Below are 15,501 nucleotides of genomic sequence, written 5' to 3' on the forward strand. Positions count from 1 at the left end.
TTTCAGGTCAGTGGATCACCAAATATTGAAGTCATTGGATTAGCGTAACACCTAGGTAACTTCAGAAGGAGAGCTCAGCATGGACAGTATATACTGTATTTATAGGCGTACACGCACCCCAATATTAAGGAAACATTTTTTAAATAAAGAACTTTGAAGCAAAATTAGGGTCACAGCTGATCAATGCACCCTGCTCAGTGCCCATCTGCAACATCTAAATTGCCCCTCAATGCACCCTGTTCAGTGCCCATCTGCAGCCATTAAATTGCCCAAAAATCCACCCTGCTCAGTGCCCATCTGCAGCCATTAAATTTCCCAACAATGCAGCCTGTTCAGTGCCCATCTGCAGCCTAGAAATTGACTAACAATGCAGCCTGTTCAGTACCCATCTGTAGCCTATAAATTGACCAACAATGCAGCCTGTTCAGTGCCCATCTGCAGCCTATAAATTGACCAACAATGCACCCTGCTCAATGCCCATCTGCAGCCTATAAATTTACCAACAATTTAGCCTGTTCAGTGCCCATCTGCAGCCTCACCTTTCCCATCATTGCAGGGTCGCCAGTGTTGGATTATCCCTGCTGTCTCCGAGGGAAGAGGAGGAGCGAGTGCCGCTGAATTACACAGAGCCACGATCTCCTGTGTACCCAGAGCTCTGTCACTCACTGCCACGCCTCCTGGCCCTGCTCATATGATAGACAGAACAGTGGCCTTTTGTGGGGACAGGAGGCGTGGCTGTGAGTGACGGAGCACAGGGTACACAGGAGATTGTGGCTCTATGTAATTCAGCGGCACTCGCTCCTCTTCCCCCAGAGACAGCAGGGATCGTGTATAACACGCACCCATGAAAAAGTGCGTGCTATACGCTGATAAATGTGGTATATTTCCTCAGTACAAGTTTAATTTAAAGTGATTGTAAACTCTCCATATACCCGTGAAGTGATTGGCCTCAGGTGATACACAGAGATTAAAAAAATCCTCCTAAATAAGTGAAGCTGTCAATGCACTGGAGCTCCCTCCCCTGTCACCATCTTTCTCTTGGTGTCAGGAAAACTTGTCAGAAGTTATTTATGCTGATTGCAGAAGAATGAAGCAGTAGACAGAAATGACACTTAGTGCTCTTAATTTAGTCAAGTACACACTATAGAGGGATATACTATGTTCATATTCCATGTCTCAGGTATAGAACCACTTTAGGTTAAGTATTCAAGTGTCTGCCTGGAGAAAAAAACAAAAAGCAAAGGTTCTTTGATCTTTTGCTCCTAATCATGACCCTGATCATCTGTTCCTAAGCAATTATTTGGCGGTCTATGGCCATTCTAACAAAATCTTACCCTCTCTCCAGCAGACACTTCCCCTGATTTTCCAGTCAGTGTATAAATTAAATCTGTGCTGTTAAAATCTTCAGCATTCAGCTGGCCAGCAATCATGTGCAGTTTGATAAAGTACAGCATATTCTCTTTGTTCGCAATAAGGTTTTTTATCTGAAATAGAAAAGAAAAAATGGTTTTATAGCTTCATGAAACTATGTTCTGTAACTGAACAACATGTAGATCTAATAATATTATTTTCGGGAAAAAAAGCAAAATGACTAGTAAGTTTACAAAACCTTTCACAAGTCATCCTGAAAACCCATTTATTCAAAATCCATATAACTGTATCATAGTGTTATCATTACAACCCAACATGGATAATAAATGAATTTATCTTAAAGCTGAACTCCAGAGAGGCTGCAGAAATAAATATGGGAGCTGATTTATCTGCTAAATCGAAATTCTGTTCAGACATTCTTGGAAGTCTTCATTCATCTTTGAATGATCATCCGATTTAATCAGTTTTTTAATGTGAAATGGGGCTTCCTTATGTAGCACCCTTGCAGGCAGCCACTCCTGTGTGTGATTTGATCTAGGTTGGGAGTGACTCAGGCAGAAGTGGATGACTCACAGGCAGCATCGCTGAGACCTCCCACTTCTTTCCAGAACAAGGAGGAGAGGTGGAGTATTCTGAGGAGCCCTGACCAATCCCCAACCTGGATGGGCAGGGGGCAGGCTTCCTTAAATACTCAGGGTCAGCCCAGCGGCGGAGGAGTTGTTCGGGTGGAAGCTGGAGATGGAGTGCTTAGCTGTCGAGGCCAGGAGGAAGTTCTCCAGTTTGGGGGGGGGGGATGTAACCTTGGGCCTGGGCTCGGGTGTGGACAGGACCTACTCACAATCCAAGGAAGTGTCCTGGACAGGAGGCATGGGAGCAAGGAGAGGACAGCAGAAGAGCACTGCCTGGCAAGTCTCCAGGGAGGAACAACAGGTCACAGCCAGGAGGGCTGGTGAGTGACACACAGTCAGAAGGACTGGGGAGGCACGCCTGAGAGGACTGGAAAAGTCCAGTCTGGGATGGGTGCAGAGCCAGTGGAGTGAACTGTGGTATCATGGGCAGTGGAGAGAGGCAGCTGCTGCCAGGTGGGCTGGCAGGGCCTGAACATGTGGAATTGGGATCAGTAGCCACAGGGATACCTAGCACTAGGACTACCAAGATTTTTTCTACACCAAAGGGATGCGTGGTCCCTGCCTGCAAAGGCCATTTGCTAGGGCCTGGGTGAGCCAGTGTCAGGCCTGCATTTCAGTGCTAGCCTGTGCTGGAAGTGAGGAAGTGTAACCGAGTGATGTGCTGGATCTGGAAGTGAAGATGTGTATATACAGGCATACCCCACTTTTAAATACACAATGGGGTTTATTTACTAAAGCTGGAAAGTGCAAAATCGGGCTCCCTTCTGCATAGAAACCAATGAGCTTCTAACCCCAGCTTAGTCAATTAAGCTTTGGTAATACAACCTGGAAGCTCATTGGTTTCTATGCAGAAGTGAGCCTGATTTTGCATTTTCCAGCTTTAGTAAATAAAGCCCATTGTGTACTTAAAAGTGGGGTATGCCTGTACAGAGACTGTATATAGTTTGAAATCCCAATTCTTTATTTCTTCAATCAAGTGGGCATCCCATATCTTCCCAAACCCAATCAAAGTTTATTTCCCTCAATAAAAATAAAGTTTGAGGACTGGTTTTCTGCCTGAGGGTGTATGAGAATTGTGTGCCTCTATGTGCAGGTTAAGAGACGGACCACAACACTCAGCAGCCCCCATGGGGGTACCGCTACACTTATATTCTTATTTTTATATAGTCAAGCTGTATGGTAGTCGGATTCTAAAGATATGTTTTGTATGCATACTAGACATCTTGTTAAAATTTGTTTATTTTTCTTTTATACATGTGTATTTTTAGTAGCAACTGTGCTTTATCGCCATCTCAATTTTATGTTTGTTATTTTAAACTTTTTCTCCAGCCCTGATGGATGGGGATTGTGTGGCCCCTGAAATGTGTTGGCAGCGTTTTGCTCTGCTTTTTGTAATCAGTAGAACAATAGAGACTTTGAACTCCCTCTTTGACCTATATCACATGGATTTCTCAGCTCAGATGAATGTCTTCTTCTGGGGGAAGTTCATGTCTATGTGGTGAGCTGCCAAATACAATCCAATTGGGTTCAAGCAGTGACTTTGTCCACATTTGGATAACCTATGAAAATCCGTGTCCAGTGCCCTCTACTGCTACCTCTGATTCCTGTGATCTAGGCAGTTCTGCCAGTCAGCATAGTCAGATCCTTGACTTCCACTGCAGTGGCAGAAAAGTGAACAACAAACTCCCAGACTGTTGTAAAGGAGAAGCAGTACACAGATAAGGTCAACACTCTGCTCATTCTGCTTTCCTCTCCTATGACCCCATGTACATAGCACAGCTCGATAGACTCTTAGTGCTGGCGCAGCATCTCCCGGTATGATGTGTAGGGGATTACAGATACCAATATTAAGGTGTTAATCAGTGTTTCCCATTTCTGCCTGAAGGTCTCCTTTATTTAATTATCAAATATTCCTGTTAAATTGTATTCAACCCGCAAAATATCAGATGTACAGTATATTAAATTGTTTGCTTCTGCGCTGTAGCGACTGCATTACCTGCTATGATTACTATAACCTTAATATTATAAAAAACTATCACAGTGGCTTGAGTTACTAAAACTGGAGAGTGCAGAATCTGGTACAGTTGTGCATGGTAGCCAATCAGCTTCTAACGTCAGAATGTTCAATTAAGCTTTGACAATAAAAGCTGGAAGCTGATTGGTTTCTATGCAGAGCTGTACCACATTTTTGCACTCTTCAGTTTTAGTCAATCAACCCCAGTGTGTCATATGTTATGTATTGTGATTAGCAATTGCTGAATCAGGAGAATCCAGTCAATAGAGAATCCGGTCAATAGTGACCGCCAAATATTTATGCATATATACAGGTGTATAAAAAAATCACTTTGCTAAATAAAAGTTATTGCTATATAAGGTTTTTTAAATAAGGTAATAGGATAAAAAAAAAAAAAAATACTCACATCTCTTGCTTTGATCCCTTTGTTTATAGGTACCAAGACAGTGAATGGCCCCAGTGAAGATAATTGCCAAGAATAAGCATCTATAGGTAAACAGCCACAGGTCAAATACATATATGACTTTTATTATTAGAACAAACGTTATGTCATCTCTACCATGGTATCTAATGCATGATACATAGTAGTCAATTTAATGCCTGCCTAGAAGACAGACCCATTTTTTTTAAAATCAGGAGTGCTTTATTGAACAAATAAATCAATACAGCACAATTCTGCCCATAAACAGGGTACAATGCCATATCCGAGTGACAGTTGAATACAAGGTAACAAGACCCAACCATACATGGCCATGATGCATGTACCCCTTATTTGAACAGAGGTAAAAATGTTACAATAAGATATGAAAACCGACACATGTACATGAGATTCAAAATAATAGCTGGTCCAAGAAGACCAAACATTCTGATACTTCCTGGAACAACCCCGATTAATATAAGTCTATACATAGGTAAAGCAGCATCTCAAAATAACTTCACAGAAGGACACCACAGGGGGAGAGGAAGAGGTCCATTTAAGGAGGATTTCTTTTTTTGCATAATATAGGAGGTGTGAGATTAAAAGTTTGGTATGGTAGGGCCATTGGTCATCTTCATGAATCCCCAGAAGAAAGACACATTTAGGACTCTGCAGAAGCAAGTTTATTTGGTTCCCTTTTGGTCATTTTTTCCAGTTTTACAAACTGATGATATATATATATATATATATATATATCTTTATTTTAAAGGGTGCTCTTATCATACTTAGTTTGAATTCATGCTGGGCTTTTTAATATGAAAGCCCAGCATTGAATGTATGCTTGTGTGTGTGTGTGGGCTGCTATACAGTTTTTTTTTTTTTTTTGCATAGATCATAAAACAATTGTCTGAGCTCCTTTTGATGGTAAAATAAAAATACTGACATATCACATTTCATACTTATCTGACTACAACTAAATATCAGTTACTCAGTTACAGTATTTCATCTAAGGACTTGAATAAGCAAACACTTTCACAGTTCCTTCTTTTGAAAGCAGTAGAACATGTTCACTATGAATGAGTTAAACCGAAGCGAAAATTCACTTCGCAAAAAATACCAAAAAATATACAGGGGAAATTGAAAAAAAACAAGATTTTTGCTTTCACATGAATGAACAATTGAAGTAAGCTCAATTTGAGCTCATTCACTTAGCTAAGTTAAGTTTTCTCTTACTTTCAGGTGAATTCAGGTGAAGTTGTGCTGATTTAATTTATCCAATCATTTGTGGGCACAAATATTGTATTGTTCCCTGCATGTGGTTAGATATTCTTTGAAATGTAAATTTCATCTCCTTGAAAGGGAACATACTTTTAGTACTTACTTAATACTTTTAGTAGATCAAAGTCATTGTATTATAGTGACGCTAAACTCTGGTTTGAGCAATTAGAATTCTGTTTAAAGTGGAGTTCCACCCCAAAACAAAAAAAAATTATAAAATGTGCACCTTTTTATGCCTTTTGCTATGTGGTCCCTTGAAAAATGCCTCCTTCAGCGCCTAGGCTCCTGACGTCACTTCCCTCAGCACAGGAAGGAGGATCGCCTCTCCCCCCTCCCTCTAGGCAATCATCTGAGACACGTGACAGGTCCCAGATGATTGCGCGGCCAGTCACGGCGTGGCTCGCGCATGCGCAGTTGGTGCCTGGCTGTGAAGCCACAGCCGGGTGCCACCGTTAAAATGCCGGCGCCACCGAGCGGAGGGGGAGATGAGCGGGGCTTCAATCCCCCGCATCGCTGGACCCTGGGACAGGTAAGTGTCCGATTATTAGAAGTCAACAGCTGCAGTATTTGTAGCTGCTGACTTTTAATTTTGCAGTAAGAGCTGGTTCACAGCACAATTTCTGCAATCTGAGTGCTTTTTTTGTATATGTTTACGTGCATTTTTGATGCAATTTCAATGCATTTCAGCGCATTTTTTTCCCTGTTTTTTTTATTTTGACACACTTGGGAAAAATCCTAAGACAATATGCATTCAGGTGCATTTACATGGGCTCTGATGCACTTTGCTGCAGTCCTATACAAAAAAATGCTGCATGTACGCGTTTTTGAGCCAGATGAAAAATGCACTGGACTACATCTGGTGTCTTATGCAGGATCAGACTTTCTGACAACAAAACCATAGATTTTTGTTTGAAGGATGTTGGCTCCAACTTGTCTTGCATACACACGGTCACACAAATTTTGGCCAACAATTACGAATGTAGTGATGTACAAGACCTACGTGATATCTTCATTACGAACACTAGTTTTACAAGACCGAGCACTTCCAGCTCATACTTGAGTCTAAGCATGCACGGACTTATGTACACATGATCGGAAAGTCCGACAACAAAAATTTGTTGGTGGAAAATTTGAGAACCTGCTAGCCAACATTTATTGGCGTGAAGTCCGACAACAAATGTTGGATCCAACATTTGTTGTTGGAAAATCCGATCCTGTGTACGGGCATTAGAATATTTTCCAACATGCATTAATGGAATGTTCTCCCTTCAAATGAAAATGTTGTACATCAGTGCTTGAGAAATAAAACAGAAGTAAAAATTTACCAAACAATCTGATGGCATCGGATAGCTTTCCTTGCCACTGTCCTGGTTCTTTATTAATTTCTTTCATACGCTCTAAAATGTTTCCATAGCAAACAAATCCATCACCAACATAACCTTTCTTGCATGTGCATCTGCAAAAATGAGATAATGAACATTTATATTACACTGTACAGTCTTATAGTTGATAAAACCATATGGGTTTAGATTATTATTAGTCATTGTTACTTACTCAATCTGCCCAGGAGAGCTGGTAGTGCAGTTGGCATTTTTACTGCATGTGTTTTTAGTGGCACATACATCGGTCAACTGACATCCAATTCCAAGCTGAAAGTTACTGTAGCCTTCTTTACATTCACAGTGAGACTGAAAAACAAATATGATTACTCAGAATCGATAAACAATAATGATTATTAAAGTAAAATTCTAGGATATATCTACCCAATTTTAGACCCCCCCCCTTCTAACACCTATACTAATTACCCTGTAGAAGAAACATTTCTATGCTTACCTATTCTCAGGTCACTCTGGTCTGGTTACATGATAGGCTCCCCTCTGTAAGCTAGCTAGTTAGCTTAATGAGAAACAAAGGTTTGGCTTTAAAAGCACTTTAAGTCTTCTGTCAAACTGTATTGCCCCATACACACAATCGGACTATCCGGCGGACTTAATCCGGCGGACAATCCGCCAGACTTTCCAGAGGAGGTCCGCCGGACTTTCCAAACGAGCGGACTTGCCCATACATGACCACACACGAACTGACTTTTCCGGCGGACTAGGTCAGACTTTTGGCGGAGGTCCGCCGGACTTTCCAAATGAACGGACTTGCCCACACATGAAATATAGTCCGTTCATTTTGAACATGACTGCAGGTACAACGGGACTAGAGAAGGAAGTCAATGTTGTGGCTTTCATCGGTGAGATTGGCACCTTGCAAGCCCCGTCCCCAGGTTTTAAGGGTAACCCATATGCCAAAAAACGGCATGGGGGCCCCCCAAAGTCCATACCAGACCCTTATCCGGGACTGTGACATCATAAGGGGCAGGGTTACCATGTGACATCACCCAGTGACCCCGCCCCTTATGCCTATATAAGTCGCTGCGCAACGCATCTCCCGGCATTACAGCGTGAGAGAGCGTTGTGTCAACATCGGAAGAAGAGAAGAAGGAAGAAGAAGACGGAAGCGGCGACGATGAACGAGAAGACCGGGCCAACGCTAGTGTCAGGTCTGGCTTAGCCATTCCTTCTCTGGGCTGCCTGCTCAGCTGTCGGCTAATTGCCAGCTCTCATCTCTCTGCACAGTTACCAGCTGTTCCTGATCCTGCTCGTCTGCCCTGCTTACTTAAAGCTGTCCAGCTCACTTCATCTCTGCCTTTGCCTTGGTCACATCACAAGAAACCATCTCCTGCGGTTCTGTTAAAGACTGGCTTGCTGACATCCCTTCTGGCTCCTTATCCTGCTTGCTGTTGCTCTACTTGGATCCCTGACTTCTGGAATGGCTGATTACCCGATCTGGTTATTGAACTCTGGCCTGGCTGACTACTCTATCCAGTTACTGGACTCTGGCTATGCTTTGACTATGGTTTTTCTATTTACCTTTTTATTTTTATTTAATAAATAAGTGAGATTTAATTGTACTTCTGTTTCGGTCGGATTCATGGTTTCATGGTTTCATGGTTTCTGCTAGTAAAAAAGCTGGAAGAAGATAGTGGAGGAGCCCAGTAGAAGAACCGGAGAGTGGGAGAAGAGGCCGAAAAGTGCAGAGAAGTCTGAAGAAGACCCCCGAAGTCAGAAGAAGACCCCCGGATAGCGACGACGACGAGGGAGAAAGCTAGGCTCCTCCGCTAGCAAAAGAGCGGTAAAAGAACAGAAGATAGCGGAGGAGCCCAGCGAGAAGACCCCAGAGCTGCCTAATAAACTACTTTAGAAACCTGTGTTGTGTGTTTTTTTTTATTGACACTTTTTCCCCCAGGTGAATGGGTAGGGGTATGATGTTCCCCATACTCATTCACATAGGGTGGGGGGCCGGGAATGGGATACTTCAAAACACTTGAGCACAATTCTGCACATGACACTTCTCTCTCAAAGAAGCAATAACATGGTTTTTCCTTCACAACTAGGGACCATGTTTTCAGAACAGTCTATTGGCTCATAACAGGTGACCACGTGGTATTTGGCAGAATAGTTAACATCTCACAGCTGGGGACCATGAGATAACTTGCAGGATGGGTATAGCTAGACTGGAACAGTCTATTGCAGTGATGGCGAACCTTGGAAGCCCAGATGCACTCATGCACTCTGCAGTGTAGTTGAGCATCAAGGGAAATGTAGTTCCAAAACATCTGGGGTGCCAAGGTTCGCCATCACTGATCTATCGGTTCATGCCTGGAAACCATGAAGTATGTATGAACACCCATCTCTGTCTCCTCCTAGTCAGTTCCACTCCTCCCACAGTTAGAACACACACTAGGGAACACATTTAACCCCTTGATTGCCCCCCGGTTAACCCCTTCCCTGCCAGTGACATTTATACAGTAATCAGTGCATTTTTATAGCAATGATCGCTGTATAATTCTCACTGGTCCCAAAGATGTGCCAAAAGTGTCTGATATGTCTGCCGCAATATCGCAGTCCCAATAAAAATCGCTGAGCTCTGCCATTACTAGTAAAAAAAAAATAATAATAAAAATGCCATAAATCTATCCCCTATTTTGTAGACGCTATAACTTTTGCAAAAACCAATCAATATACACTTATTGCAATTTTTTTTACCAAAAATATGTAGAAGAATACGTATCAGCCTAAACTGAGGAAACTGAGGAAAAAAGTAAAATATATTGGGGGTTATTTACTGAAGGAAAACCCACTTTGCACTGCAAGTGCACTTGGAAGTAAAGTCGCTGTAGATCCGAGGGGGACATGCAAGGAAAAAAACCCCCAGCATTTTAGCTTGCACATGATCAGATGATAAAATCAGCAGAGCTTCCACTCATTTCAGATCTACCCCTTAGATTTAGAGCGACTGCACTCCCAAGTGCACTTTCAGTGCAAAGTGGATTTGCCTTTCGTAAATAATCCCCATTGTGTTTTTTTCAAAATTGTTGGCCTTCTTTTGTTTATAGCAAGAAAAGTAAAAACTGCAGAGATGATCAAATACCACCAAAAGAAAGCTCTATTTGTGGGGAAAAAAAGGACATCAATTTTGTTGGGGTACAGCATCACTTGACCGCTCAATTGTCAGTTAAAGCGACAAAGTGCTGTGTCGCAAAAAATGTCTTGGTCATTGAGCAGCCAAATCTTTCGGGGCTGAAATGGTAGTAACCCAGCATCGAATCCAAAGGGTGCCAGGAGCAAGCAGCCCCCTCCTCTCAGCTCACAGACCCATTTCCTCAGGAGGGAAAAAGACAATCTCCTTAGGGATCCAGACTTTTTAACAGCATCTGAGCCACCAACTGTGCAAACCCCAGGTGTAAGCTAGGTCCTGATCAATATTTACGTCGCTATTTGAATTATCCCTCCCTAAGTTCCAGAAACTTCTTTCTGGATGGGAGAATAAATCAAACTCCCAGCCTGTGAAGCCCTGAACAGACCAGACCAAACAACTACTGCTTACCTGATTACAGCAGGAACTAAAATCTAAATTTACCAAACAACCTAACTGGGAGGGTGCTACACACATATATTTGAACTATACAACTGACTATAACTGTACGGTATTTTTTCTAAATATTCTTATTATACAGGATTTATTTAGCGCTAACAGTTTGTGTAGCACTTAACAAAATAAAGGCAGCCATTACAGTTACATTACAATTTGGTACAAGAGAAATGAGAGGGCCCTGCGTAATAGAGCTTACAATCTAAGAGGGAGGGTCAATTGATGCAAAAGGTAATAGTTGTGGAGAAAGAGCTGATTGAGAAAGTAGAACATTGTATTAGTTGGAAGCAGCATAGGCTTTCTTTAAAGAGAAAGGTTTTCAGGGATCATCTATAGATGGATAGATTAGGGGACAGTTGGGCAGATTGGGATAGGGAGTTCCAAAGGATGGGAGAAACTCTGGAGAAATCCTGGAGGTGAGCATTGGAGGAGGTGACAAGGGTCGTGGGAGGACCGAAAAGAGCAGATTGGTTGGTATTTTGAGACTAGGCTAGTGATGTAGTTGGGGGCAGAGTTTTGGATGGCTTTGTAAATTATTGTTAGTACTTTCAATTTTATTAGTTGGATGTGTGGAAGCCAGAGAGAGATGGAGGACACTGAACGGTTGGTAAGGTGGATTCCTAGGTCACATGCGTTTACCATGCAAACTACGCTAAAATTCTTGCACAAGCAGTCTATTAAATAGGATTTGAAAATGAGAAAACAAGTAGCATGCTTTAAGAAATTGTAGACTCTTACAGAATATGTTTAAGAAAATGAAACACCACGTCTAATCACAGAGAGAAGAGTTGATTGGGAAAGCCAGGTATTGGACTGAATACTGCGTTTAGCCTGGGAGACATAGCCATATATGGGAATGCAGTTTTGTCATGAAACAAAATGACATATATTACTTAAACTAATAAACGATAGAAGAAATCCAGACAACTGGATCTTTGTTCTCCTGCCAAAGGTTAAGATATTTCCTTACACCTGAATGTTATTTCTGTCTCTAAATGTGATCTGCACTGATATAAATGATCAGAATGCCTGAATATAATCACTACAATAACTTGGTATAATACTTAAATGTCACTGTCATGCTTCATCAAAGTAACTGTAACTTCTTCAGAATTGCAGGTCAGACAAGGTGACACAACTGGTATACTTAGGAAAAACAAATATTAACATGTAGTTCTGTACAAATCTAATGGCCTTGAAGTATGAATAAGGGCTCATGTGCATGGGTGTAATTAAATATGGTGCTTATATCTATGCTGGATCTTGCTGACAAACATCCAATGTAAAAAAATGCATGTAATATCATGTAAACTCCTTATGTTTATGCATGTTTGCAAACATATACATCGCTATAGACCTGTATAATTCTTCGTCCACTCCACCTTATTTCCTAGAATTTATGTGTGTATTGTAGTGATATGGCTGAACCAGAGTGACTCCATGTTTGTAAGTTCATATAGGATTAACTTGGTTAACTTTACTAGCTGGCTTAGATTCTGTATCTGCAGACTGTAGCAGTTTTTCTGTAAACATGCACATAAGGAAATATAGCTTAATCTTAAGCTCTAAATAAAGAAATTGTGTCACAATATGTCTGGTCCACATATCCCATGACTGTGATTCAGATGCAGATGACATGAGTAATGATATGTAATGATATGTAATGATGGTGTGTAGTGTACGCCTCTATATTAACCACACCCATGTTCTATGCAATGATTGGCTGATAAGGGTGCATATAACATGCAGCCCCTCCCACAATAAATCAGACATCTGCTGAAACTGTAACATTGGCTGGGCTTTTTCTTCATTGTCTCCTAATGCTGCAGCGTTAGTTAAAAGGGGTTTCATGAGTATTGTAATTGCGTTAGTTACACCTAGCTGGTCTTTGTCAGGTATATAGAAATACCATTTTAATCACAACAGGTGGGGGGTAATTGCACTTTGGCATCTTCACTCTGGGTACTGGATGGCCATATCCCGGCACTAGCGGATATATTTTTTGTATGTATTTATTTGTTGATTGCTTTAGTACTGTTATTCTAGTGATATGTTCTAGTTGTACAATATGTACTAAAGCCAAAAAGCATAGCTTTCCCTGAAGCATTGATCATTTTATCATCTGTCGAGTTACCGTAAGACATTGTACACCCATCACATAAGGAGAGTTTATTCAAGAAAATATGATAATATTAATGTATGAGGCTTAACAGTGTCTTTATTTTATATGTTCAAAACACTGGGAGGTATGATAACGTTTGAACTAAATTCCAAATAAATAACTGGATGGATCCCACTAATTAGTATGCAGCAACAGTTCCGAAGAAGTGCACTCTATTCCCCCAAAACAGGTTAGCTTGATGAACATGTTGCTAATTTTTAATAAATGTCCACTAACCATATTTTAGAAGTCACATTTCTCTGGACACCAGCCGCTCCTTTTTTTTTTAATCTAGCCATTATCCCCACCCTGGCAGGCTCCAGTGCTCTCTTTTGCTCCCCATGGCTCTGAACTGTGGGTGGTCCTTCCATATCATCATATATGATGCAAGACTATGGTAACTCCAAAGACATGCAGTTGGGTTAATTGGCTTCTGTCCAAAATTGACAAATAGTATATGAATGGGGATCTTGGATTGTGGGCTCCCTGAGGGTAAGGACCAATGTGAGTGTGCAATGTACAGGGATAGGGACAATTGTAGACACTCACCCAGGTTGAACTGCATGGACTGGTGTCTTTATTCAACCTTACTAACTATGTAACTATGTAACCCTGCCTTGTATGTGAAGGAGGCAGAAGGCTTCAAAGGACAAATCACACTGCTATTGGAGTGAGGTATAAGGTATGTTCTACAATTTATTCATGCAAACCCCTAGACCGCAAGTAGGTCGATTTTTTTCATTGTGCCTGGAGTTGGGCCTGAAATGGTGTTTTTGAAGATGGGAAGCTCTTTCCTTGTCTGTTATTTTTAGGGAGATTATGCCACTATATCAGGAGAGGCAGGTGCCATTGCAAAGTCTCTTTTTATATCAAAACTAAAAAAACGTGTTTACTGTCTTAAGTAAAAGGTTTTAGTGCAGCTATGTTTTCTATTGTACATTTTATCCAATCTTACCTGTCCAGGTCCATCATATTTACAAATTGATGATGCTGTGGGGCAATCTCCGAAGTTTTCCTGGCAGGGGTCAATTGGTAAACACACATTACCATCACCTCTGTAGCCCTCCTTGCATGTACATGTGTGTTTATTAGGACCCACATATGTGCAATAAGCTGCAGCATTACAGGCCCTCTTCAAACACGGATTAATAGCTGAAAATGAAACAAGTGATGGGGATCAGATGTTTTAAAAAATGGGGAATATATATTTTTTACAGTTAGCAACAGCGGAGTTCAGATAAGAGTAACAAACGGAGCTGGATTCCAGCACCGGAACCTTTAGGCAAACATAATTTACTGCCAAAAAAGCATAATCTCATAGGAGTTAACTTTATTTCTACTGGTGGGGAGAAAATAGACAATAAATATGCAAGGAAAGCTTGCCTATAGACACAAGCGTACTGTGAGTTTGGTGTTGTAGAGCTGAGATGTAAAGTATATTTTCTGACATACGAAAGTCGGGTCAGGAGTGGCCTTTCATCTCAATGTCATTTAGATACTTGATGATTTGGCTAACAGGTGATGGGTCTTAAATAAACAGTATGGAAAGTAGGCTGCTCCCTAAAAAGGAACTCGACTCCCCTCTCTATTTTTTCCCCTCTCCCCTCTTACCTCTGAAGCTGGGGTGTTCCCCAAAAACGCACTCACAAGCCTAGAAATCAAGCAGTGTTGTCTAATGCTGCGTACACATGATCGAATTGTCTGGCAGACTTAGTCCGGCAAACAATCCGGCAAACAACCCGCCGGACTTTCTAACGAACGGACTTGGCCACACACGGACACTCCGAAAGTCCAGCGATTTCTAACGTGATGACGTACAGCACGCACGACGGGACTAGAAAAAGGAAGTTCAATAGCCAGTAGCCAATAGCTTCCTTCCCGTACTTGCTTCTGAGCATGCGTCATTCTTAGTCAGCTAGCACACTGACTAATGTATTGTCCGCTGAAAGCCAAGTCCGGCGGACAAATTTTGACGCAAAATTACTTTCTAAGTCCACTGGACTTTACGATGAAAAAGTCCGCTGAAGCCCACACACGATCGAATTGTCCAGCGTAATGGCAGACTTAGTCCACCGGACAATTTGGTCATGTGTACACGGCATAAGGAACTGCCTCTTCCCTGCAGCGTAGTTGGTCCCATAACATCACAAGGGGGCTGGCTGCTTCTTCATCAGAGGAGGCAGCCGCTTCATTACATCATCAGAAGTGCAGCTGTAAAAGCAATGAATAGACAGCCACCTCTGATGAGGTGGCACGTACACTCTTGTGTATCCGTGGTCTCCTCAGACCCATTACTTGGGTATCCCAAAACAAGTGGACAACTGTTATGTCACACTTGCCTTAGTCTGAAATAAGGAAATTTATAGATGGTTTTTGGGAACTATTTCTGCCCTCTTCCCCCTAAAAATTATATTTTGTTAGGAGGAAGGGGGCAGGAGGAATATTATGTAAAGTTGTTACAAGTGGTAAATGTCCACTCTTTAAACTTAGGTCCTATCTGCTCAGTAGGAAGTCTTAGCTAAAACTGAAATGTAAAAAGGAGAGATAGAGCACCTGAAGAATGGATCAATAAGGTGATGTTTTTAGACTGTTCACGTCCCATATGACAAAAGTAATAAATATAAAGGAGAGTGCTGCACTTAATATTGGC

General features: G+C 41.6%; 1 protein-coding gene across 1 annotated transcript in view; it reads right to left on the reverse strand.

Moving 5' to 3' along the window:
* The window catches only part of STAB2 (stabilin 2), a 234,665-nt gene that overhangs the window by 140,514 nt on the left and 78,650 nt on the right, over positions 1–15,501 (reverse strand). The window contains exons 8-12 of the mRNA XM_077472148.1: positions 13,807–14,003; positions 7,265–7,398; positions 7,036–7,166; positions 4,421–4,500; positions 1,335–1,484 (exon numbers count right to left, since the gene is read on the reverse strand). Coding sequence (XP_077328274.1) covers positions 1,335–1,484; positions 4,421–4,500; positions 7,036–7,166; positions 7,265–7,398; positions 13,807–14,003 — 692 coding nt within the window. The remainder of the gene's footprint in view (positions 1–1,334; positions 1,485–4,420; positions 4,501–7,035; positions 7,167–7,264; positions 7,399–13,806; positions 14,004–15,501) is intronic.

Source organism: Lithobates pipiens, unplaced genomic scaffold (assembly GCF_037356315.1).
Source record: "Lithobates pipiens isolate NorthernLeopardFrog02 unplaced genomic scaffold, aLitPip1_a1.2 Scaffold_8, whole genome shotgun sequence".
Classification (NCBI taxonomy): domain Eukaryota; kingdom Metazoa; phylum Chordata; class Amphibia; order Anura; family Ranidae; genus Lithobates; species Lithobates pipiens.